Genomic DNA, 27,817 nt, shown 5'->3' with positions numbered 1-27,817 from the left:
TACTTGAAAACTTTTGTTTTAACCAAAAGGAGAATCGCCTTGTATTTCACTATCTAATTGGGTTCTGAATGACTTTTGCCTATTTCCTAAAAGCAATTCAACCTGTGGACAATAAAGCCTTGCCATTAATTGCAGATACTACAGACTGTGTAGAGAATTCCTGAAACATTCCAAAAGAGTTCTGAATAATGACAGCATCACTGGAAAAATCAGTATTTCCTCACAGGTGGACTACTTTGAAAAGGGCTAACACTGAATTGGTGATTGCTAAAATGAAAATCAGTCACATTTCTCATGTATACATATACACACATGTAGCTCATTGATATATAATTATATTTCCCCCAGGAATAAAAGCTGTGGCTTCATCTTGCTCATACCTACATGAAGCTTCTTTGAAAAGGTGCTGCAATCTCACTGACGAAGGAGTCGTTGCTCTTGCACTCAATTGCCAGCTGCTAAAGATCATCGATTTAGGTGGCTGCTTAAGTATTACTGATGTGTCCTTACATGCATTAGGAAAAAACTGCCCATTTTTGCAGTGTGTTGACTTTTCAGCTACTCAGGTAAATGACATATAGGCTTCAGACATACAGACTATGCGTTTACCAAATGTATTTTCATGACTAACGAGAACATATCATAATGAGTTCATTTTGTTTTGGTTGAAACTCTTGACCACTTCATGCTTTTAGTGGTTAAGTAATTGCGATATATTTTGGCATATTCCTCTCAATTAAGTAACAAGGGTGAAAGGTACATATGGCTAAAACACATGTTTGATGAATGGGAGGCATTAAGACTATATCTAAATAGCGAATACATTTTGGAAAATTCTACTTCCGTTGTCTGGATTCATGGACTGTGTTTCTTTTTCCCTTTGCTTAGGTATCTGACAGTGGTGTGATTGCACTTGTTAGTGGACCTTGTGCGAAGATATTAGAGGTAATTTTAAAATAATTATAAAGATGGTGGTGAAATTATGTTGAAAACCTAGCAGATAACCAATGCTTTATCAATTACGTATTTTAGGGACTTTGTTGGTGAGTGTTCTATCTCTTTATTGCCAGAGTAAATAAAAACTGTTAAGTTAGGATATAAAGTAAAGGTGCTTTAAAAGAAAAACTCGTTTTACTTCCAATAAAAGGCCTATTTCCCAGAAGTTTTAGCTTCTAACAGATTTAAGAATCATCTTATTATGGATGAAGATTATGAATGTTTATCAGTGTAAAGTGATATTATTTATAATAGGATTTCAGGTCTTAATGATATTTCTACCAGGAGTACTAATTCTGTTGACATCCTGTCATCCTATTTTTCTTGATAGCTACATTGTACAATCATTAAAAAAAATTTTTTTTTTTTTTGAGACGGAGTCTCACACTGATGCCCAGGCTGGAGTGCAGTGGCATAATCTCGGCTCACTGCAACCTCCACCTCCCAGGTTCAAGCACTTCTCGTGCCTCAGCCTCCCAAGCAGCTGGGATTACAGATGTGTGCCACCTGCTAATTTTTGTATTTTTAGTAGAGACGGGGTTTCACCATGTTGGCCAAGCTGGTCTCGAACTCCCGACCTCAGGTGATCCGACCGCCTCGGCCTCCCATAGTACTGGGATTACAGGAGTGAGCCACTGCACCTGGCCTAAAAAAGATCTTAAATTTGTGTTCATCCTTTGAATTGAATCACGAATGCACTTGTAACCTATTTCTAAATATACTAAGAAGCCTTTTATCCCAGGATTTTGGTTTCTGTCTTCCCCAGTTGACAAGTGGTTTAATATAACTGTGCTATTTAACAGTAAGCCACATCAAATCCTTTTTGGAAGTAAGCAGGCTATAAATGAATTTTAAAAATGTTAGTAAAAATAACCATTTTAATAGGACACAGTGGTACATGCCTGTAGTCCCAGCTACTCAGGGAGGCTGAGGCAGGAGGATCCCTTGAACCCAAGAGTTGGAGTCCAGCCTGGCAACATAGTGAGACCTTATATCTTAAATAAATAAATACTTTTTTATTTTAATTTTTATTTATTTATTTATTTATTTTGAGATGGAGTCTTGCTCTGTCGCACAGGCTGGAGTGCAGTGGTGTGATCTCAGCTCACTGCGACCTCCATGTCCCAAGTTCAAGCAATTCTCCAGCCTCAGTCTCCTGAGTAGCTGGGACTACAGGCATATGCTACCACATCCAGCTAATTTTTATATTTTTTTATTAGAGACAGGGTTTTGCCATGTTGGCCAGGCTGGTCTCAGACTTCTGACCTCAGGTGATCCGCCCCCCTTGGCCTCCCAAAGTGCTGGGATTACAGGTGTGAGCCACCACGCCCTGCCATAAATACATTTTTTAAAAAGCCAACTATTGGAATGACAATGCCGTGTTTTTTCCAAAATATTTATCCTTGAGTTGTTGCCCAAATAGATTCTTTTTTGTGATTTTATATATCTGGTCTTGGTAGCATATATATATTTTAAATATTTTATTAAGAAATTACCATATTAGGCTAGGCATGGTGGCTCACGCCTATAATCCCAGCACTTTGGGAGGCTGAGACAGGTGGATCACCTGAGGCCAGGAGTTCAAGACCAGCCTGGCCAACATGGAGAAACCCCATCTCTACTAAAAATACAAAAATTAGCTGGGCGTGGTGGCAGGTACCTGTAATCCCAGCTACTTGGGAGGCTGAGGCAGGAGAATCACTTGAACCTGGGAGGGGGGAGGTTGCAGTGAGCTGAGATTGCACCACTGCACTCCAGCCTGGGCAACAAGAGCGAAACTCCATCTCAAAAAAAAAAAAAAAAAAAAAGAAAGAAAGAAATTACCATATTTATTATTATACCAAGTTTTGAATTCCAAATTGCATCCTAAATGCAGGAGCAGTAATTTTTGGTATTTTAAGTGCAAACATATGTCGAGCACTTACTGTTATGCCAGGCTGTATACTAACTGCCTTGCATTCACTAGGTTATGTAATGCTTACAACATTATCCTGTAATTACTATAATTTTAAATAAAGTTATCAGTTAAATTAGTTTATCACCTTTAAATAAAACCACCAAGAAGTTAGTTGTTATGCATGATAGTAAATATACCAACCTATTTACCTCAACATTATAAAATTGAGAGCACCAACCAAAGTAGAATGAGAAAAAAATGGAATAACTAGTGTGTTGGTGATTATTGTGCCATATCATTACATTTTTTATTTTTTCAGTTTTCCAAAGATTATTCCAAAGTGCCAAAACATTTTAATGGAAATGCCTCTAAAATTTATTAGAACTGAATGCCTTCCTTAAACAAAGGAGAGTGAATATACTTAAAAAAAAATTGTTTTGTTTTATTTTGTTTTGTTTTGTAGAGACAGGGTCTTTTTATGTTGCCCAGGCTGGTCTTGAACTCCTGGCCTCAGTGACCCTCCTGTCTTGACCTCCTAAAGTGCTGGAACTATAGGTGTGAGCCACAGGCTTGGCCTGAGCGAATATACTTTAACCTTTGGTTTATAGCATCCTCTGACTCAAATTGAAGGACAAACTTAAATTTTGGTTTTTGAGACAGGGTCTTGTTCTGTCACCCAGGGTGGAGTACAGTGGCGCTATCATGGCTTACAGCAGCCTTGACTGCCCTGGCTCAAGCAATCCTCCCACCTCAGCTTCCTGAATAGCTGGCGCTACAGATATGTGCCCCCACTCCTGGCTACTTTTTTATTTTTTGTAGAGACGGGTCTTGCCATGTTGCCCAGGATGATCTCGAACTCCTGGACTCAAGCAGTTCTCCTGCCTTGGCTTCCCAAAGTGCTGGAATTACAGGTATAAGCCACCATGTCTGGCCTACATTTTTTTTTTTTTTTTTTTTTTTTGAGACGGAGTTTCGCTCTTGTGGCCCGGGCTGGAATGCAATGGTGTGATCTTAGCTCACTGCAACCTCCATCTCCCGGGTTCAAGCAATTCTTCTGCCTCAGCCTCCCAAGTAGCTGGGATTATAGGCAGCTGCCAACATGCCCAGCTAATTTTTGTATTTTTAGTAGAGCCATGTTGGCCAGGCTGGTCTCAAACACCTGATTTCAGGTGATCCACCCTCCTTGGCCCCACAAAGTGCTGGGATTACAGGTATGAGCCACCGCACCCAGCCCTAACTTTTTCTTTTTTTTTGAGATGGAGTCTTGCTCTGTCGCCCAGGCTGGAGTGCAGTGGCGCAATCTCGGCTCACTGCAAGCTCCGCCTCCCGGGTTCACGCCATTCTCCTGCCTCAGCCTCCCGAGTAGCTGGGACTACAGGCGCCCACCACCATGCCCAGCTAATTTTTTTTGTATTTTTAGTAGAGACAGGGTTTCACCATGTTAGCCAGGATGGTCTCGATCTCCTGACCTCGTGATCTGCCCGCCTCGGCCTCCCAAAGTGCTGGGATTACAGGCGTGAGCCACCGCGCCCAGCCAGCTTTTTTTTTTTTTACTAACTACTCTCATAGGTAATGCGGAGGCCTACCTGTCATCACATTTTAATCTGTTGCTTTTAATTTGTTCTATTGTGGGAAATTAAGTTATTAATGTTGCTAAATTATTTATAATTTGGAAATCAATTTGATTAAAGGTCTAAGGACCTTTCCTAAAGATTGACAAGAAGCTGAATGCGGTGGCTCACTTCTGTAATTTCAGTACTTTGGGAGGCCAAGGCAAGTGGATCCCTTGAGCTCAGGATTTCAAAAACATCCTGGGCAACATAGTGAAACCTTGTCTCTATGAAAAATACAGGCTGGGCGCGGTGGCTCATGCCTGTAATCCCAGCACTTTGGGAGGCCGAGGCGGGCGGATCACCTGAGGTTGGGAGTTTGAGACCAGCTTGACCAGCATGGAGAAACCCCATCTCTACTAAAAATACAAAATTAGTGGGGTGTGGTGGCGTATGCCTGTAATCCCAACTACTCAGGAGGCTGAGGCAGGAGAATCGCTTGAACCCAGGAGGCAGAGGTTATGGTGATATGGTGAGCTGAGATCACACCATTGCACTCCACCCTGGGCAACAAGAGCAAAACTCCATCTAAAAAAAAAAAGAAAAAAGAAAAATACAAAAATTGACTGGACATGGTGGCTTACGCCTGTAATCCCAGCATTTTGGGAGGCCGAGGCAGGTGGATCACATGAGGTTGGGAGTTCAGAGACGAGCCTGACCAACATGGAGAAACTTCGTCTCTACCAAAAATACAAAATTAGCTGGGCATGGTGGTGCACGCCTGTAATCCCAGCTACGCAGGAGGCTGAGGCTTGAACCTGGGAGGTGGAGGATGCAGTGAGCTAAGATCGCGCAATTGCACTCCAGCCTGGGCAACGAGAGCGAAACTCCATCTCAAAAAAAAAAAAAATTAGCCAGCGGTGGTGGTGCATGCCTGTACTCCCAGCTGCTCCAGAGTCTGGGGTGGGGAGATCAATTGAAGTTGGGAGGTTGAGGCTACGGTGAACTGTGCTTGCACCACTGCACTCCAGCTTGGGGAACAGAGTGAGACCGTGTCTCAAAAAAATTATAAAATTAAAGAAAAAAAAGATCAACAAGCACTTAGTACAAACTTATGTTACAGCATTTAGCAAATATCATGATCGTTTCTGAAATCTCTGTTGATCATTGTGCTCATCATTTTGTTCATTTTATCCTTAGCTTTTAATACAATTCCAGATATGTGGTAGTACCTCAATAAATGTTATCACATTCTTAGCCTTATATTACAGTCATTTCATAAGTTTCTTTAATCCTTATAATTAAAATTTAATTTGCTGTATAAAATTTCATTTATTAATAAATATTTATTAAGCATTTACTGTTCTAGATCCTGGCATATCAGAGAACAGACTGTCCATATAATGTAACATACTTTACTTGTTTTTTATTGTTGGTAATTCAGATTGTTTCTGGTTTTTAGCTATTAGAAATACTTATATATTGGGACAGTCACTTTTCCTGCCATTGCTATAATGAATTCCCAAAAATGGAACAAATGGATTAATAGGTATGCATACTTTTTTAACAGTCCTAAATTGTTTTCCATAAAAGTTATGCTATGAGTATGCAATTTCAGTAAGACCCTAATCTGCCAGAAATATTTTCTTTTTTTAGTGCCTTAATTTAATGTGTTTTTTTTGTTTTGTTTTGAGACAGAGTCTCACTTTGTCACTCAGGCTGGTATGCAGTGATCTCGGCTCACTGCAACCTCCACCTCCCGGGTTCAAGCGATTCTTCTACCTCAGCTTCCCAAGCAGCTGGGACTACAGGCACACACCACCACGCCCAGCTAATTTTTGTATTTTTAGTAGAGATGGCGTTTCACTGTGTTGGCCAGGCTGGTCTCAAACTCCTGACCTCAGGTCATCTGCCCGCCTTGGCCTCCCAAAGTGCTGAATTTGTTCTTTTTCTAAAATAATGTTACAGCTGGGTGCAGTGGCTCACACCTGTAATCCCAACACTGAGAGGCTGAGGCGGGTGGATCACTTGAGGTCAGAGTTTGAGGCCAGCCTGACCAACATGGTGAAACCCTGTGTCTACTAAAAATACAAAAATTAGCCAGGCATGGTCTCACACGTCTGTAATCCCAGCTATCGGGAGGCTGAGGCAGAAGAATCACTTGAGCCCTGGAGGCGGAGATTGCAATGAGCCGAGACTGCTCCATTGCACTCTAGCCTGGGCAACAAGATTGAAACTCTGTCTCAAAAAAAAAAAAATAAAGTAAAATAAAATAAAATAATGTTACATCTAAAGCCCTGCTCAATTATTCTCCCTTTCTGCCTTCAGAGGTAACCACTATCCTAAATATGATTATGTATCTCTCCTTGTATGTTTGGATACCTTTTCTTTTTTTTCTTCCTGTGGACCCTGCTCAGACAGAAATGGATACTTTTTCTATTATGTATAAATCCATAAATAAGATATAGCCTTGTTTTATATGTTTTCAGATTTTACATAATAGCTTCATAATATATGTCCCTTTACAATTTGTGTTATTCAAAATTATGTTTTCTGAAATTTTTCAGGTGTAATTGAGGTATAATTTACATACAAGAAAATTCACTCATTTTATGTGCATAGTTGGATAAATTTTGGTAATTGTTATACAGCCATATATAACCGCCACCACAATTGATGTATAGAACATTTTCATCACCCTAAAAAGTTGTCTGTTTTCTCTGTGGTTTTATTTTGTTGTTTTTGTCTCTGGTCCTTTGTAGTTGATCCCCTTCTGTGACCCTCTCTTAGGCAACCACTGATTTACTTTGTCATTGTTTTGGCTTTTCTATAATTGTATGTAAATTCAATTTTATATAAATATAATTTTATATAATGGAATTCTGCAGAATATAATATACTATTTTGGTTTTTATTTCTTTCTTTTACTTCCTTCACTTAGCATAGTGTTTGTGAGATTGATCCATGTTGTTGCATATGTTAATATTTCATTCTTTTTTTTTTTTTTTTTTGAGATGGAGTCTCGCTCTGTCGCCCAGGCTGGAGTGCAGTGGCATGATCTCGGCTCACTGCAACCTCCATCTCCCAGGTTCAAGTGATTCTCCTGCCTCAGCCTCCCAAGTAGCTGGGACTACAGGCACGTGCCACCATGCCCAGCTAATTTTTTTGTATTTTTAGTAGAGACGGGGGGTTTCACCATGTTATCCAGGATGGTCTCGGTCTCCTGACCTCATGATCCACCCACCTTGGCCTCCCAAAGTGCTGGGATTACAGGCGTGAGCCACCACACTCAGCCCCTTTTTATTGCTAAGTAGTGTTCCATAGTATGGATATGCCATAATTTATTTATAATTGTACCATTTGATGCAAAGATAAATAGCTGGGACTTAATTAAATGTAAAGAGCTTTTGCACAGCAAAAGGAATAGTCAGTGGAGTAAACAGAAAACCCACAGAATGGGAGAAAATCTTCACAATCTATACATCTGACAAAGGACTAATATCCAGAATCTAGAACAAACTCAAACAAATTAGCAAGAAAAAAGCAAACAGTCCCATCAAACAGTGGGCTAAGGACATGAATAGACAATTCTCAAAAGAAGATATACAAATGGCCAACAAACATGAACAAACGCTCAACACCACTAATGATTAGGGAAATGCAAATCAAAACCACAATGCGATACCACCTTACTCCTGCAAGAATGGCCATAATAAAAAAATCAAAAAATAATAGATGTTAGTGTGGATGTGGTGAACAGGGGACACTTCTACACTGCTGGTGGGAATGTAAACTAGTACAACCACTGTCGAAAACAGTGTGGAAATTCCTTAAATAAGTAAAAGTAGAAGTACCATTTGATCCAGCAGTCCCACTACTGGGTGCCTACCCAGAGAAGAAAGTCATTATACGAAAAAGATACTTGTACACACGTTTATAGCAGCACAATTTGCAATTGCAAAAATGTGGAACCAACCCAAATGCCCATCAATCAAGAAGTGGATACAGAAACTGTGGTATATGTACACAATGGAATACTACTCAGCCATAAAAAGGAATGAATTAATGGCATTGACAGCAACCTGGATGGGATTGGAGACTATTCTTCTAAGTGAAGTAACTCAGGAATGGAAAAGCAAATATTACATGTTCTCACTCATAAGTAGGAGCTACACTGTGAGGATGCAAAGGCATAAGAATGACACAGTGGACTCTGAGGACTCAGGAGGAAAGGGTGGGAAGGAGGTAAGGGGTAAAAGACTAAAAATCGGGCTGAGTGTATACTGCTTGGTTGATGGGTGCACCAAAATCTCACAAATGACCACTAAAGAACTTACTTATGTAACCAAATACCACCTGTTCCCCAAAAACCTATGAAAATTTTAAAAAAACTTAAAAATAATTTTATCATTTGATGGACATTTGGGTTCCAATTTTGGACTGCTACAGACATTTGCATACAAACCTCTGTGTAGACATATGCTTTCATTTTTCTTGGGTAAATGCCTACGAGTGAAATTGCTGGGTCATATAGCAAATACATGTTTAGCTTTATAAGATACTACCATACTGTTTGTCAAAGGGTCTGAACTAACATGTTTGAGATTTATGTCTATCAATACAAGTAGATATTTTTCATTTTAGCTGTTTTCTCTTATTCTATTCTATTTATAAAGGATTGATTTTCCCATTCTCCACTTTTTTTACTATTACAAGTAATACTGCAAAGGGCATATTTATAAATTGTTTCCTTGTGCACATGTAGAAGAGATCCTCTGTAGATCAACAACTGGAATTGCTGGGTTCTGGGGCATACTCATCTGCGCTTTAATAGCTATTGCACATTACTGTATAAAATGGTTGGGCATTTAACTTTTTAAGCTGCTCCTTCCAAATTACTTCAGACTTATATTGGTCTTTTCTATATACTTTTTTTTTGCAAGTAGATATCTGGTTCTTTTTGTATCAGAATGTTTCTCAAAATTGTTCATACTGTTATTATAGATCTTTGTTTTCATTTGACTTTATTTTCTTTATTTTTGCACAGGAGATTCATATGGGACATTGTGTAAATCTGACTGATGGGGCTGTCGAAGCTGTCCTTACTTACTGTCCTCAAATACGTATATTACTCTTCCATGGATGCCCCTTGATAACAGGTCAGTGCGATAGATTGCTTGGGTTCAAATTCTGCCTTCATCTTTTACTGTGTGACCTTGAGTACATTACTTAACCCATTTTATTGTTCAGTTTCCTCATCTGTAAAACAGGCATAATGAGAGTACCTACCTCATAGACTTAGTCATGATTATCTGACAATTCTTTATTTTATTGTATTTTATTTTTATTTTTTGGGAGATGGAGTCTCGCTCTGTCACCCAAGCTGGAGTGCAGTGGTGCAATCTCAGCTCACTGTAACCTCTGCCTCCTGGGTTCAAGCAATTCTCCTGCTTCAGCCTCCTGAGTAGCTGGGACTACAGGCGCATGTCACCATGCCAGGCTAATTTTTTTTGTATTTTTAGCAGAGACGGGATTTCCCCGTGTTGCCCAGGCTGGTCTTGAACTACTGAGCTCAGGCAATCCGCCTGCCTCAGCCTCCCAAAGTGCTAGGATTACAGACTTGAGCCGCCGCGCCCAGCCTCTGACAATTCTTTATATGGTGGCCTTGCACACAGTAAGAGTTCAATAAATGCTGGTCATGATAATGATAAATGAAGGTGGTGGTGGTGGCCAGTGCTCAATAAGTGTTAGCTATGAAGAGGATTATGATGACAGCAGTGGTTGTGTTCATGATATTGAACATGATGCTTTATGTAAACAATAAGAAAATTTCAAGTTTATAATATTACATCTATCGAATACACTAAATGACTTGTTAACTATTATCAAACTGCAGACATTAGGATCAGAATAGCTGGGCATGGTGGCTCATGCCTATAATCCCATTACTTTGGGAGGCCAAGGTGGATCACCTGAGGTTGGGAGTTTGAGACCAGCCTGACCAACATGAAGATACGCCATCTCTACTAAAATTACAAAATTAGCCAGGCGTGGTGGTGCGCACCTGTAATCCCAGCTACTCGGGAGATTGAGGAACTAGGGAGGTGGAGGTTGCAGTGAGCTGAGATCGCTCCATTGCACTCCAGCCTGGGCAACAAGAGCGAAACTCCATCTCAGACAAACAAAAAGGCAGAGTAATTTGGACTCTTTGGCTAATGTGGCTCTTCACTGGAGGAGATCAAAATAGCAATAGCCCATTTTGCCTGTATAAGAGCCATGGTATATATCCTCCTACTCTAGAAACCATGGCACCCTTTCATATTACCCCTATAATAGGTCCACACCGTAATATAAACTGGATCTAACTTGTAAATCAGTAGTCATGCCCAGTCCTTCCACCTCATTTTTCTTATTACAGTCTAAACAATTCTTCTTTTTTTTTTTTTTTTAAAGACAGAGTCTCGCTCTGTCGCCCGCCCAGGCTGGAGTGCAGTGGTGCAATCTTGGCTCACTGCAACCTCTGCCTTCCAGGTTCAAGTGATTCTCCTGCCTCAGCCTCCCAAGTAGCTGGGACTACAGGCACACGCCACCACATCCAACTAATTTTTGTGTTTTTAGTAGAGACGGGGTTTCACCATATTGGCCAGGCCAGGCTCCTGACCTCATGATCCACCCGTCCCAGCCTCCCAAAGTGCTGGGATCACAGGCGTGAGCCACCATGCCCAGCCAGTCTAAACAATTATTCTGTAGGTTAAGTTATTATCCTGGAAGTTCCTTTGACAACTTCTCTTTTATTTTTAGGAAGTCCCTTTGACAACTTCTCTCTTTTATTTTTAGGTTGCCAGCCTTAACCAAGGCTGTAACCATAGATTGTATCTGGGTATCAGTGACATCTGTAGTGAACATTAGATCTTTATGCAAAGACATTTCCTAAGAAACTAGAGCCAGCAAGGACACTGGTCGCCGGGTGCGGTGGTTTATGCCTATAATCCCAGCACTGTGGGAGGCTAAGGTGGGTGGATCACTTAAGCCTGGGAGGTCGAAGCTGCAGTGAGCCATGATCACCCCACTGCACCCCAGTCTGGGTAACAGAGTGAGACCCTGTGACAAAAAAAGAAACTGTTAACTGGGCTTAGCTCCACAGAAAGTTGTAAAGGAACAAGAGTAGGAAAAAAAATGTCATTATATACCCCTTTGTATCTTTTGAATTTTATATCATGTGGATTATTTTTAAACTATTAAAAATTAATTGGTTGGACGTGGTGGCTGTCAGCACACAGATGATCCCTGAGTTAAAATGATCAATTTACAGTTTTTCGACTTTACAATGGTGCAAAAGCCATATGCATTCAGTAGAAGTCATACTTCAAGAACCTATGCAACCATTTTTTTCACTTTCAGTATAATATTCAATAGATTACATGAGATAGTCAACATTTTATTAAAAAATAGGCTTTGTGTCGGAAAATTTTGCCCACCTGTAGGCTAATTTAAGTGTTCTGAGCATGTAGGCTAGGCTAAGCTATGTTGTTCAGTAAGTTAGGTATATTGAACACATTTTCGACTTTGTGTATTTTCAACTTATAATGAGTTTATCAGGGTGTAACCCCATCATAAAGTGAGAAGCATCTGTAGAGAGAAGCAACAACTACCAATTTTCTTTTTTCCTTTTTTGAGGCAGAATCTCACCCTGTCACCCAGGCTGGAGTGCAGCGGCATGATCTTGGCTCACTGCAACCTCCACCTCCCGGGTTCAAGTGCTTCTCCTGCCTCAGCCTCCCAAGTAGCTGGGATTACAGGCTTGCACCACCCTACCCAGCTGATTTTTGTATTTTAGTAGAGACAGGGTTTTGCTATGTTGGCCAGGCTGGTCTTGACCTCAGGTGATCCACCTGCTTCAGTCTCCCAAAGTGCTGGGATTACAGGCATGAATCACCATGTCTGGCCTAAATACCAGTTTTCAAGTCTGGAAAATATACTGGAGTGGTTAATCAGATTTTCAAACCAAGGAGTCTTTTGAGATAAATTGTGTCATTATGGAGATCACTAGTAACCAAAGATATGTTAACAGATCATGGATTTAAGATAAATGCCTAGTTGGTTTGATTTCAGACACCAGGAAGGCTTAATCACACTAAATGAGTGCAATGAGCTTAATCACACTAAATTATTGCAATGAGCTGAGATCACATCATTGCACTCCAGCTTGGGCAACAAGAGTGAAACTCCGTTTCCAAAAATAAATAAATAAATAACAAATCTGGTTGAGCATTCTTTTTTTTTTCTTTCTTTCTTTCTTTTTTTTTTTTTTTCTTTGAGACTGAGTCTCGCTCTGTCGCCCAGGCTGGAGTGCAGTGGTGCAATCTCGGCTCACTGCAACCTCTGCCTCCCAGGTTCAAGTGATTCTCCTGCCTCAGCCTCCCAAGTAGCTGGGATTACAGATGCCCGCCACCACGCCCGGCTAATTTTTGTATTTTTAGTAGAAATGGTGTTTCACCATGCTGGCCAGGCTGTTCTCGAACTCCTGACCTCAGGTGATCCACCCGCCTTGGCCTCCCAAAGTTCTGGGATTACAGGTGTGGACCACCACGCCCAGCTGTTTGAGTGTTCTATAATGGAAAAAATGTGAAAGTCATGGTATTAACTAAATTTTCATCTAAGAGCCTGGGAAGAATGATCCTTCAATGGACAGCTTTGGAGGGACCAAGGGAGACAAAAGTAGAGTTGCTGTTAATGTTGAACCTTAAGAGCCATCCTTGTTCAACATACAAATTAAAATACATTATAGGCCAGGCGCAGTGGCTCACGCCTGTAATCCCAACACTTTGGGAGGCTGAGGTGGGCAGATCACTTGAGGTCAGGGGTTCAAGACCAACCTGGCCAACATAGTGAAACCCTGTGTCTACTAGAAATACAAAAATTAGTCAGACGTGGTGCTGGGCGCCTGTAATCCCAGCACTTTGGGAGGCCGAGGCGGGCGGATCACGAGGTCAGGAGATCGAGACCATGGTGAAACCCCGTCTCTACTAAAAATACAAAAAAATTAGCCGGGCGTGGTGGCGGGCGCCTGTAGTCCCAGCTACTCGGAGAGGCTGAGGCAGGAGAATGGCGTGAACCCAGGAGGCGGAGCTTGCAGTGAGCCGAGATTGCGCCACTGCACTCCAGCCTGGGCGACAGAGCGAGACTCCGTCTCAAAAAAAAAAAAAAAAAAGTAAAAATGGTGTTCCATGAAAAAAGTAACTAGTTCAGTTCACAACCCTGAAAGGGTCTCAGACTATAGAATATGCAGACTACACTTTGGGAACCACTACTTTATGGTAAAGAAAAATTATCAGTCAACTTCAACATTTGCAGCAAGAATAGCATATGATTTTCAGGCCAGGTGCGGGAGCTCACGCCTGTAGTCCCGCACCTTGGGAGGCCAAGGCAGGCAGATCACTTGAGATTAGGAGTTTGAGACCAGCCTGGCCAATATGGTGAAACCTCCTCTCTACTAAAAATACAAAAGTTAGCTGGGCATGGTGGCACACGCCTGTAATCCCAGCTACTCTGGTGGCTGAGGCACGAGGATCACTTGAGCCTGGGGGCAGAGGTTGCAGTTAGCCAAGATTGTGCCACTGCACTCCAACCTGAGTGACAGGGTGAGACACTGTCTCAAAAAAAAAAAAAAAAAAAAGAAAAAAAACAAAGAATAGCATACCCCTTTCAAATCACTTCTTATATTTTTGTGTAGCTGCCAGAAGTGGTGGAAGTAGACATTGAAATGGCAGCAGTTCAAAATATTTGGAATAGAATAAAAATATTTTTGATCTGGAAGATCACAGTTGGTAAATGCTGGACTAGGTGTTACTGTTACATAAATGGTCTAAAAATGACCTTTGGGGCCCTGTGTTGTTTACTTCTTCACAGCAACCAGGACTGTTAGCTCAAAAGCCCATCGTCACCAAATCAAATTTTTACACATCCAATTGTTTAAGTATAGCCTAAATAACCAAATTGTTAGCCATCTATCTAGAGCCCACCTGCTTTACATACCCTGCAAACTACACTCAACATCTACTATCCATAAATAAAAACCCGGGGCTATAAAAGACCCCAACCCACTGCTGCCCTTTGGAGCTCTCTAACCCAGAGAGACCCCCCAGATCTTGCTGCTAAACAGCGTCATGACACATACACCCTCTCTCTAGTCCTCCAGGAATTCTCTTACCCTCCCCCTTCTGAGTTGTGGCCGCCCTACACTGTGGTTGCCTTTGGAAGGTCTCATGCTGTGAGGGACTTCCCAGCATACAAACCTGTCAAAGCGCTGTCCAAAAAGAGCTTGTTGTGTCCCACTGCCACCTTGTGGTCACATCTTTTTCTTTGTTCTGCCCTGAAATCCTTCAGATTCACTACAGTTACATGATATGCCATAACATAAAACAAAAAGTGTTTATATGTCCAAAAAGTTTGTGAAGTGCAACACGCCACTATTATGAATGTTAATTTGTCAAAGGCTCTGAGAAATACTATAGCTAAGAAACTGTTTAACTTCATTTGTCCAAGCATTTCCAAATTTCTAGCACAGAACACTTTTTTGATTAACCTAGCCAACTCCATCACATTTTATTATTTTTCTGATCCCTGATTTCACAGAATAGGAAAGTGAGATATTGAAATGTTATTTGTGTCAGGTGTGGTGGCTCATGCCTGTAATCCCAGCACTTTGGGAGGCCAAGGTGGACGGATTGCTTGAATGCAGGAGTTTGATACCAGCCTGCGCAACATAGCGAAACCCTGCTTCTATAAAAAATTTTTTTAATTAGCTGGGCATGGTGGTGCACACCTATAGTCCCAGCTACTTGGGAGGCTGAGGTGGGAGGATCGCTTGAGGCCCCAGGAGTTGAAACCAGCCTGCGCAACATTAACTGAGACTCGCTATCTAATGAAATAATAATAGTGCTAAGACTAACACTAAAATCTTAAGATATAGTAAAACGAGTACTGATCCCATCCCCGCCATCTCTCCAGAACATCGAATAAATCACTTAACTCTTTTTTTTTTTTTTTTTTTTTTTTTGAGACGGACTCTCGCTCTGTCGCCCAGGCTGGAGTGCAGTGGCGCAATCTCGGCTCACTGCAAGCTCCGCCTCCCGGGTTCACGCTATTCTCCTGCCTCAGCCTCTCTGAGTAGCTGGGACTATAGGCACCCGCCACCACGCCCGGCTAACTTTTTTTGTATTTTTAGTAGAGACGGGGTTTCACCATGGTCTCGATCTCCTGACCTCGTGATCCGCCCGCCTCGGCCTCCCAAAGTGCTGGGATTACAAGCGTGAGCCACCGCGCCTGGCCTAAATCACTTAACTCTTATGGATCTCGACTTTGCCTTGTGCATAATGGCCAATTATCATACCATTGAGAGATCTAATACTAATAATAATGCAAGAGGCTGGGTGTGGTGGCTCACGCCTGTGATCCCAGAACTTTGGGAGGACAAGGCCGGTGGATCACCTGAGGTCAGGACTATGAGACCAGCCTGACCAACATGGTGAAACCCCATCTCTACTAAAAATACAAAAATTAGCCAGGCGTGATGATGTATGCCTGTAATTCCAGCTGCTCGGGAGGCTGAGGCAGGAGAATCGCTTGAATGCAGGAGGCAGAGGTTGCAGTGAGCCAAGATCACGCCACTATACTCCAGCCTGACCAACAAGAGCGAAACTCCATCTCAAAAAAGATAAATAAATAAAATAATAATGCAAGAGTTCATATAACATATTCTACCTTGAGTCATCACATCAAAAAAATTTTTTTTAAATAGTTCATATAAAATGGCTTTTATTAATAAACTTTCTTTAAAGAGAAAAAAGCTGAAGAAATTTTAACTACCCAGATCATTTCTACTCTTCCCACTTAACCATCAGTACCCCTAAATCTTCTATAATGATATATTTTTGCTAACATTATTGAATGGAAGTAAAGTGGGCTAACATGTTCATCTTATATTTGATTTTTAATTTCTTCTTTTTCCAAGGAAGATAAATGCTGGTTGTGTTTGAGGGGGTTTTTTGTTTGATACATGGAAGCCCTTTCTTCTTTCATGACACCTTATATGATTCCTCTTACATATTCATGTGGTTGCTCACATATGAGTATTTGAGACAATAAAATTTATATTCTATAGAAAGTATTTACTATACTTGCATATGCATGTGCAATTATGATATTGTTACCCTCAAAGCAACCTGACTCCCAGATTAGCACTGCTCACTGTAATTTCCCATCAGATCTCCTGAATTAACCTATTTTCTCAACTATGTTTCTAAGTATTTATAAAATTTCTTAACCTTAGTCAGACTAAAACATAACTTCACATTATGAATTAGGACTTGAAACTGTTAGAAGTACTCCGAGTTGGTTTCTGCAGAAGAGATAAAAACTAAGCTGCTATTAGAAATATGAAAATTATGGTTTTGGCTGGGTACGGTGGCTCATGCCTGTAATCCCAGCACTGTGGGGGGCCGAGGCAGGTGGATCACCTGAGGTCAGGAGTTTGAGACCAGCCTGGCCAACATGGTGAAACCCCGTCTCTACTAAAAATACAGAAATTAGTCCAGCGTGGTGACGGGCGCCTGTAATCCCAGGTACTTGGGAGGCTGAGACAGGAGAATCGCTTGAACCTGGGAGGCGGAGGTTGCAGTGAGCCAAGATCGCACCACTACACTCCAGCCTGGGCAACAAAGAGCAAAACTCCATCTCAAAAAAAAAAAAAAAAAAAGAAAAGAAAATTATAGTTTTATAGATGTTATAACAGCATGAAAATAATTTTTAAACTCACTAAATCTTTTCTTTTTTGAGACGGAGTTTCACTCTTTGTTGCCCAGGCTGGAGTGTAGTGGCGCGATCTTGGCTCACTGCAACCTCCACCTGCCGGGTTCAAGCAATTCTCCTGTCTCAGCCTCCTGAATTCGGATCACAAGCAGGTGCCACCATGCCCGGCTAGTATTTCGTATTTTTAGTAGAGACAGGGTTTCACCATTTTGGCCAGCCTAGTCTCCAACTCCTGACCTCAGGTGATCTGCCCACCTTGGCCTCCCAAAGTACTAAGATTACAGGTGTGAGCCACTGAGACTGTCTTAAAACTTACTAAAGCATTTTAATTCAATTAGGTCTTCAATGATTATCAGTAAGTTCAACTTACATACTTTTGCTAATCTCCTACAACAGACATGCATTGCCATTTCTCATAGTTATCTAAGCATGTTTGACAGTATTCAAAGACATGGAGGATTTTAGAAGGGCAATAAAGCAGTTAGAGAGTCCTTATGTTTTACCCTGAGAGGCAGGAGAATCCAACAGGAAATCTGCCACGTTCAATTTAGTCGACTTGAATTTTAATCTTATCTGAGGATGAGTTTCAACCTGATTTAAAGGCAAGTTCTTTTTTTTTGAGATGGAGTCTCACTCGGTCGCCCAGGCTGGAGTCCGGTGGCACCATCTCAGTTTACTGCAACCTCCGCCTCCCAGGTTCAAGCGATTCTCCTGCCTCCGCCTCCTGAATAGCTGAGATTAAAGGTGGGTGCCACCATGCCTGGCTAATTTTTTTTTGTATTTTTTTAGTAGAGATAGGGTTTTGCCATGTTGGCCAGGCTGGTCTTGAACTCCTGACCTCAGGTGATCCACCTGCCTCGGCCTCCCAAAGTGCTGGGATTACAGGTGTGAGCCACTGCACCAAGCCAGCAAGTTCTTTACTTAGATTCTGGATAATATAGATGTCAAGATTTACCACAAAGAGCTAAAACAGTATTTAAAATTTTTATTTATTTATTTATTTATTTATTTATTTATTTATAATTAGAGACGGGGTTTCGCCGTGTTGGTCAGACTGGTCTTGAACTGTTGGGTTCGAGTGATCCACCCACCTTAGCTTCCCAAAGTGCTGGGATTACAGGCGTGAGCTGCCATGCCCAGCCAAAACAGTATTTTAAGACCCAAGTGGTTTGCTTCAGGGTTTCCCTTTAATTAAAGCTGATTCCTTGCTTAAAGGATAACTCATGGCTGGGCGCAGTGGCTCACGCCTGTAATCCCAGCACTTTGGGAGGCCAAGGCGGGCGGATCACGAGGTCAGGAGATCGAGACCATCCTGGCTAACACAGTGAAACCCTGTCTCTACTAAAAATACAAAAAATTAGCCAGGTGCAGTGGTGGGCGCCTGTAGTCCCAGCTACTTGGGAGGCTGAGGCAGGAGAATGGCGTGAACCCGGGAGGCGGAGCTTGCAGTGAGCCGAGATCGCACCACTGCACTCCAGCCTGGGCGACAGAGCGAGACTCCATCTCAAAAAAAAAAAAAAAAAAAGGATAACTCTTTTTTATTTCATATTTTTCTTAATTCTATATAATTTTTTCCTTGTTATTCATTCATTACTAATCCTGCATGACATGTTTATTTTTGCCAGATCACTGTAATGAAACATTAGGACTTTGATCATTATTTGTAAAAATGTGTTCAGCTGTACTTTTTTCACTGTGTGTTCTATAAAAATGTCTAAATTACATTTTCCTTGAACATTTGAAAAAATACTTTGTTAAAAGTTTGTATTTTTTGGATGGGTGCGGTCGCTCACGCCTGTAATCTCAGCGCTTTGGGAGGCCGAGGTGGGTGGATCACAAGGTCAGGAGCTCGAGACCAGCCTGGCCAATATGGTGAAACTCCGTCTCTACTAAAAATACAAAAATTAGCCAGGCGTGGTGGCGGGCACCTGTAGTCCCAGCTACTCGGGAGACTGAGGCAGGAGAATCACTTGAATCCAGGAGACGGAGGTTGCAGTGAGCTGAGATGACACCATTGCACTCCAGTCTAGGCGACAGAGTGAGACTCCGTCTCCACATAAAAAAAAAAAAAAGTTTTATTTCCCATAGTTTCTTCTTATTCTTGGTGTTCCAAGTGCTCCTGCCATGAATCTTTCAAAAAATGCTCTCCATCTATATTGTCATAGATTTTTACAGAGGTGGTCAACAGTTCCTTAGAGGTTGGGAGGCAGAAAGGTATACCTTTCCTCACCCATCATAAGGATCAAGGCTGATGGTCCTATACGAAAAGGGAGGCTAATAAGAGAAAGGTGTAACAGGTTTATTTGGTCAAAGATTTATAGGAGACTTCAGAAATGAAGAGCCAAACACCCAGGGAAAACTGCTTGTTTTTATGCTTAAGAAGCATGGACAGCCATGTAGAGATGTGACTGGAAAAGAGAATGAACTAATAGTAAGAGCGGAGAAACCCAGCAAGGCCTGTTTGTTCAGATTCTTCTTGGCCTTTCTGTGTGACATTTCTTTTTCCAGGGTATAGGGCAGGGCCACTCTGGAATGAGGGCCTTATGATCTCCTATCTGACAAGGGTACATCAGAGAATTTCTTTATGGCCAGTTCCTAGGCAGAAAGGCTGGGGAAATTTAGAGTAATATTTGTAGATTTTATGTCTTCCTTTGGGGAAAAGGGTTCTAGTTTCTGTGACCCACCTTGGGGAAGAGGAATCCTGGTTTCTGTGACTCACTTGCAGAGAATGAAAGGTAAGAGATAGTAGGGCAGGAGGTCAGAGACCTTGGTTCTGAGGCAGATTCTGAGGCCTTCCAGTGTCCTTTAGTTCAAAGTACTCAGCATGCCAAAGTGCCATACTTTGGGGAATCCTTTTCTGAGCCCCAACAAGGTCATCTATACAACTCCCTCATTTTAAAGATAAGGGAACAGAGATACAATTGATTTAAGTGGCCTGCCCCGCATCGTAGAAATAGTTGATAGAACTGGAAGTAAAACCTAAGTCATCTGAAACACAATCTATAATTCCTTCCTGAGCCTTTAGTGTAAAGTGGTTTAACTGTTACTAGGGTAGGGAAACCAATAGGAAGGTGACATCAAGCATCAGTCGGGTGATTAGCATAAATGACCCGTTAGCCCTTTTTCAGTCTGGAGAGTATGTGTTTCTTTTTTTTTTTTTGAGACGGAGTCTCGCTCAGTCGCCCAGGCTGGAATGCAGTGGCGCGATCTTGGCTCACTGCAAGCTACGCCTCCCAGGTTCACGCCGTTCTCCTGCCTCAGCCTCCGGAGTAGCTGGGACTACAGGTGCACGCCACTACGCCCAGCTAATTATTTTGTATTTTTAGTAGAGACAGGGTTTCACCGTGTTAGCCAGGATGGTCTCGATCTCCTGACTTCGTGATCCGCCCGTCTCGTCCTCCCAAAGTGCTGGGATTACAGGTGTGAGCCACCACGCTTGGCCAAGAGAGTGTGTGTTTCTATAAAATGTTCTGCCAAGAGATTATGAAATACTTAGCGACCCCGTAGTTTTTCCCTGTAGCATAATAAAGGCATTCAATATTCTTATTTAAACCCACAGTCCTGAATACTCTATCTTCATGGGAAGAAGCTGCCTAAGGAGACTGTAATATGATACTACCATCTGGCATCAAAAATTTTTAATTACATAAAAATGTTACATGCTTACTACTGGAGGGAAAAGCATCTTCCTATAATGTGCAATAGTGAATTCAAAACAGTAAAGTGACAAATGTAGAAAGAAGACAAATATTTATATATGTTTGATAACATATTCACAACTTGGAAAGATGCCAAAATGATTGTAGACACACCAGCTAAAATGAAATTGGGAAGTGTTGGCCAGGCACGGTGGCTCACACCTGTAATCCCAGCACTTTGGGAGGCCAAGGCAGGCAAATCACGAGGTCAGGAGATCGAGACCATCCTGGCTAACACGGCGAAACCCCGTCTCTACTAAAAATACAAAAAAATTAGCCCGGGGGGCCAAATTCTGGCTAATTTTTGTATTTTTAGTAGAGACGGGGTTTCGCCATGTTGCCCAGGCTGGTATCAAACTCCTGAACTCAAGCGATCCACCTGCCTTGGCCTCCCAAAGTGCTGAGATTACAGGTGTTAGCCACCTTACCAGGCCCCATCTTACTGATTTCTGCAAAAAATAAAAAGCCAGCTTGTATTTTGATATGAATTTCATTGAATCTGTAGGTAATTTGGGAAATACTGCTATCTTAATAATATTAAGTCTTCCGGTTTGGATTTCTTTGTTTATTTAGGTCTTTAATTTCTTTCAATAATGTCTTATAGTTTTCAGAGTATAAGTTTTTCACTTTCATTTGATTTATTCCTAAGTATTCTATTCTTTTTGATGGTAACATAAATGGAGTTATTTTCTAGTTCATTTTTGGATTATTCATTGTCGATGTATAGAAATACATTTGATTTTTATATATTGTTCTTGTACCTTGCTGAACTCATTTATTCTATTCTTTTAGTTAATTCCTTGGGATATTGTATACACAATATAACATCTACAAATAGATAGTTTTACTTCTTCCTTCTAACCTGAATGCCTTTTCTTTTTCTTGCCTAATTTCTATGGCTAGAACCTCTGGTACAATGTTGGATAGAAATGGCAAGAGTGGACATCCTGGCGGGTAACGGTGGCTCACTCCTGTAATCCCAGCACTTTGGGAGGCCAAGGTGGGTGGATCAGGTCTCAAACTGCTGAGGTCAGGAGTTTGAGACCAGCCTGGCCAGCATGGTTAAACCCCGTCTCCACTAAAAATACAAAAAATTAGCTGGGCGTGGTTGTGGGCACCTGTAATCCCAGCTACTCGGGAGGCTGAGGCAGGAGAATCACTTGAACCTGGAAGCCAGGGTTGCAGTGAGCCGAGATCACATCATCGAACTCCAACCTGGGCAAAGAATGAGACTCTGTCTCAAAAAAAAAAAAGTGTGGATATCCTTGTCTTGATCCTAGGGAGAAAACATTTAATTTTTCACTATTAGCTATAGGTTTTTCTTGTTTGTTTTTGAGACAGGGTCTTGCTCTGTTGCTCAGGCTGGAGTGCAGTGGCGTGAACACACTCACTGCAACCTCTGCCTCCCAGGCTCAAGTGGATCCTCCTACCTCAGGCTCCCAAGTAATTGGGACTACAGGCATGTGCCACCACACTCAGCTAATTTTTAAATTTCTTTTGCAGAGACAGGGTCTCACTATATTTCCCAGGCTGGTCTTGAACTCCTGGGCTCAAGTGATCCTCCCGCCTTGGCCTCCCAAAATGCTGGGATTATAAGCATGAGCCACTGCATCCTGCCAGCTATGGTTTTTCATAGATGCCCTTTATCAGGTTCAGGAAGTTATCTTCTATTCCTAGTTGGTTGAATGAGCATTGGTTTTTGTCAACTGGTGTTTCTTTTTGTTTTTTTTTTTTGAGACTGAGTCTTGCTCTGTTGCCCAGGCTGGAGTGCAGTGACGCCATCTCAGCTCACTGCAATCTCTGCCTCTTGGATTCAAGCGATTCCCCTGCCTCGGTCTCCTGAGTAGCTGGGATTAAAAGCACCCATCACCATGCGTGGCTAATTTCTTTTTGTATTTTTAGTAGAGACAGGGTTTTCCCATGTTAGCCAGGCTGGTCTTGAACTCTTGACTTAGATGATCCACTCTCCTCGGCCTCCCAAAGTGCTGGGATTGCAGGCATGAGCCACTGTACCCAGCCCAATGTTGTTCACTTTAAATAAGCAGAAAGGAATGCAAGGAATGTGGTAGTTTCTAGAAGCTAGAAAAGTAAAGGAAGTAGATTCTCCTGTAGAGCCTCCAAAAAAAAAAAAAGATGACTTTCCTCTAAAAAGTAATGCAGACCTGCCCACACCTGATTTTAGCCCAGTGAGACTCATTTTGGAATTCTGACCTTCAAAACTGTACAATAACAAATTTGTTGCTTTAAGCCACTAAATTTGTGGTAATTTGTTACAGCAGCAATAGGACATTAACACAGTATATTATACTAATTGATTTTCAGATGTTAAACTAACCTTGCATTCCTATGACAAATCTCAGTTGGTCATGGTATGTAATCCTTTCTTCTAGTGGCTGGATTTGGTGTGCTGGTGTTTTGTTGAGCATTTTTTAGTCTACATTAATAAAAGATCCTTGTCTGCAGTTTTCTTTTGATGTGATGTCTTTGTCTGGCTTTGGTATTAGGGTAACACTGGCCTCACAGAAAGAATTGGAAAGTGTTTCCCCCTTCTTCTATAGCCCCCCAGTTTTGTCATGGTTGCCATTTAAATGGTATGTCTTTGTCCATTCTTTTACTTTCAACATAATTTGAACCTATCTTTGATTGAGATTTCCTCTACAATAACCAATAATATTTTTATGACCATGAATAAAACTGCATTTATCTTACTAGCTGCTTTTTTAAAAAATTGTAAACCTTTGTTTTCCCAATGATAATAACTTTTCATTTCTATACACTCTCTGGTTCTCTTGCTGGCAATAAACCTTGGTATTTTTGCTTAATTTTGTTTAACTTCAAATAAAATTTTGTCACCGTATATGTTGGGCCCATTTTTTTTTTTTTTTTTTTTTTTTCTACTGATCTGTGAAATCTGTCCAGGAACCACCAAATTACAGGATTTCCAAGACTGAGTTAGAGATATGTTGTACATAAAACATAGGTTGTATCTATGGAAACAAGTTTATTAAACTTATAAGTAATATTTAAACTAACAAAATTTTATCAGTATTTTTGCTTTAATTCAGATTTTTAAAAGACATCCTAAAACTAGGATGGAAACCATATCAAAATCATGACTGTACATTGTGAAAAACTGAAAACATCTAAATGTCCAATAATATAGATTGGTTAAATTACAGTGTATTTATATAATGGTTATCTATTTAAAATCATGCTTTATAATAGTATTATACAGACATGGAAAAATGTTCAACTACGGGTCAACTTGTCACATTCTGGTGACTACTACCTCCTCTAACCCTTTGGGTGTGTTGCAGCTTCCCAAGGTGGTTTAACGTACCTACTGGCTTTCTTTAATCCTACTTTTTTGGTAAATATTCCCTTCATTAAATGCTGTTCAGTCACCCCACTTTAGTGAATCATCTATTTCCGGCTCAGATCCTGAAAAAAGTTATTAACCATTAACACAGGTTAATGGTGAAATTAGACCATTACTCTGGTTGGTGGAATTATGGTGAAATTACAGAGAAAACAACAAATGCCTGTGTTTTTTTTTTAAACAAGTAATACCATGATAGGTGCACTACACCTAATAATAGTGAGGGCTACCATTAATTAATTATTAGTGAGTTAGTTGTATATTGCGCTTTATAGATCACCTCCTTTAATCCTTTAAATAACTGTGTAATAATTAACATCACCTCCAGTTAGACATGAGGAAACATTAAACATTTTTTATTGTAAATTAATATATTGTCATTGTTTTCTTTTGTAGACCATTCCAGAGAAGTGTTGGAGCAATTAGTAGGCCCAAACAAACTAAAGCAAGTGACATGGACTGTTTATTGATGCTTTTTTGAAGAAAGATGATCAATGCTTATCAAAACTGCTTTCCCAGGAAACCATCTATAGAGATTTGCATCCTACTTAATGTTAACACTATTTTTAATTATTTTATTAAGTTATAACTCTCAGAGAATTAGCTAAGTCTTGGTATGTACATGGTTTGTGCTTTACTCTTAAACATCTTAATAGTGCTATTATTCTGTATCTGTTGGATGAGTCATTATTTTTGAAATGATAATCCTAGCATGAACTCTGATCTATGGTGTTGGATTCTGTTTCTTAAATAACTTTAAAATTAACTGTTTTCCCTTGAGAGTTCCTTCTCCTATGTAGGTATTTGAGCTATTGTTGTAAGTTTACCTGTAAGTATAAACCTTGGGAGAATCTAAGTAAACATATTTCTAAAAGCATAGTTACCTTCCTATTTTCTGGCTCTTACCTTCCTGGAGTATTTAAATGCCCATTTGCCAAAAGCAGAGCTGAACATCAAGCCTGTTAATTCTTCAAAGAATTTAGGTATTTGTTTCACCAAAATGAAGTGACTTATTAGCCATTCAGCGTATTCGTATTACAGAGGCTCTTGCCCAGCCACTTATTTCATTGATTTTTATGGCTACTCTTCCCAATTACATTTTATTCATCTGTAAGCTTTCCTTCCTTAGCAAAACTGCATTTGAAAATGTGTAAAAATGAGTAAATACAGAATATCACTACAGAGACTTGTATCCTCAGCTTTATTGATTTCACATTGTGAAATAAACAGCAAAGGTCTTAGTTTTCAAGTGAAAACTTTCGGTAATCACAAAATTACCTGACACCATGCTTAAACCAACCCCCAAATTTAGCATATTCATTTTGCCATGAGCCTGTCTTGAGATTTTCTTAAAAGATTTCTTATTTTGCCTCTGATGTAGTGAAAAACGGGGTAAGTATGCTAACTTTCTTGTATATGATGTTGGGGGGGTACTTATTCAACTCCATTTCTTGTCCTTACAAGATTTATAAATGTGGTATGTTTATAGTGTGGATATATATGTTGCCACTGCAAAGGTGGTGCATATGTTTATATGTGCAAAATGGGTAAGGCCTGTTCTATCTATGAAATTTTTCTAAAGACAAATTCAATAAAATTTAATACTGAATATTTAACCAAGTCAATCGCATTTTCCTCTTTTTGCAGAAACTACTTTCAACATCTAAATTGTGAGCTTCGCCGGGCGCGGTGGCTCACGCTTGTAATCCCAGCACTTTGGGAGGCCGAGGCGGGCGGATCACAAGGTCAGGAGATCGAGACCACGGTGAAACCCCGTCTCTACTAAAAAAAAAAAAAAAAAAAAAATACAAAAAAATTAGCCGGGCGTGGTGGCGGGCGCCTGTAGTCCCAGCTACTAGGAGAGGCTGAGGCAGTAGAATGGCGTGAACCCGGGAGGCGGAGCTTGCAGTGAGCTGAGATCGTGCCACTGCACTCCAGCCTGGGTGACAGAGCAAGACTCTGTCTCAAAAAAATAAATAAATAAATTGTGAGCTTCTTTGGGTCTATGAAGGATTTATCTTCCTAAAACAGTTTGCAGTTTGATCTTTCTCCTTTTTTATGTTGCTAGTTGTATTAACTATTTCTCACCACTCTGTAATCTGTACCCCATCCAGTACCCAGTATTCCCTATTACCCTTACTTTTTTCTCCTTACTACCTATCACCATCTGACGCCTGTTTTTTCATTTGTTCATTATGTCTCCCTACTCTAGAACACAAATTTCATAAGGACAAAATATTTATCTTTTTTTTTCATTGCTGTATCCCCATATCCCCAGTGCCTAGAACAGCGCCTGTTATATAATAAGCAAATATTCATTGAATAAGTAAATATGGAAAGAAATAAAGGAGGAAAGAAAGAAATATCCAGTAATACCCAGCATGGCCAATGTAGCAAGACTCCATGTCTACAAAAAATACAAAATAAAAACACTAGCCAGGCATCATGGTGGTGCATGCCTACAGTCCTAGCTACTAAGGAGGCTGAAGTAGGAGGATTACCTGAGCCTAGAAAGTTGAGGCTGCAGTGAGCATGGTCACATCGCTGAACTCCAGCCTGGATGAGAGAGCAAGACCTGTCTCAAAACAAAACAAAACAAAAAACCCAACAACAACAACAACAAAAATCTACAGTCTCTAGTCTGATTTATATTTTCTAATATAAAGAGACTAGAAGTCATCATTCCCATCCTCACAATAAGAAAAAAGCTCAATAAACTGAAAAATCAACAACACTTAGATCCATTAGAGAATTAAGGTTAAAGAGAAAATGCCTCACAAATTAGAAACGAAAATACAAAGAACCATATTCCTGAGTTGCTGGAGGCTCCATGTGGATGGACTTAAGAATCAAAAGCTCCAGCCTGGCACAGTGGCTCACACCAGTAATCCCAGCACTTTGGGAGGCTGAGGCGGGTGGATCACCTGCAATCAGGAGTTCGAGACCAGCCTGGCCAACATGGCGAAGCCCTGTCTTTACTAAAAATACAAAAATTAGCTGGGCATGGTGGTGCATGCCTGTAATCCCAGCTGGATGTGGTAGTGCATGCCTGTAATCGAGCTACTCGGGAGGCTGAGGCAGGAGAATCACTTGAACCCAGGAGGCGGAGGTCGCAGTGAGCCAAGATCGCACCATTGCACTCCAGCCTGGGCGATAAGAGTGAAACTGTCTCAAAAAAAAAAAAAAAAAAAAAGAATCAAAAGCTCCAGGAATCTGTCCATAAACGTTATCTAACCAGGTGTGGCAACCCTGCAGTCACTCTGAACCTATTCTGCTTTTGGGAGCTGCCCAAGTCACAGATTGTTCTTTGCTCAATTAAACTTTGTTAAAACAAACAAACTCCAGGGGGCCCACTCCTAGGGGAGACACCACACTTTCATAGTTTTACCTCCAGGATACCTACCAGGTTCTCAGGGTGAGGATCAGAGAAAAATCCCCTCTTCTGGTATGAGGATGGGGAAAGTAACCATTTTGAAATATGCCCAAG

General features: G+C 40.9%; 1 protein-coding gene across 5 annotated transcripts in view; it reads left to right on the top strand.

Annotated features, from left to right (window-relative positions):
* AMN1 (antagonist of mitotic exit network 1 homolog) overlaps positions 1-25,950 on the top strand; it is a 58,148-nt gene extending 32,198 nt beyond the window's left edge. For 2 of the 5 annotated variants that reach the window (XM_012503573.2, XM_003277798.3), the window contains exons 4-7: positions 349-566; positions 889-945; positions 9,491-9,602; positions 24,727-25,950. In XM_012503573.2, coding sequence (XP_012359027.1) covers positions 349-566; positions 889-945; positions 9,491-9,602; positions 24,727-24,800 — 461 coding nt within the window. In that variant the 3' untranslated portion in view covers positions 24,801-25,950. Of the gene's footprint in view, positions 1-348; positions 567-888; positions 946-9,490; positions 9,603-21,854; positions 21,952-24,726 lie in introns of all 5 variants that reach the window. The other 3 variants (XM_030804552.1, XM_030804553.1, XM_030804551.1) reach the window with 2 other exon arrangements.
* Positions 25,951-27,817: the final 1,867 nt, after the last annotated feature.

The sequence above is a fragment of the Nomascus leucogenys genome, chromosome 23 (assembly GCF_006542625.1).
Source record: "Nomascus leucogenys isolate Asia chromosome 23, Asia_NLE_v1, whole genome shotgun sequence".
Classification (NCBI taxonomy): Eukaryota; Metazoa; Chordata; class Mammalia; order Primates; family Hylobatidae; genus Nomascus; species Nomascus leucogenys.
This window is presented reverse-complemented; position numbering and strand designations above follow the sequence as displayed.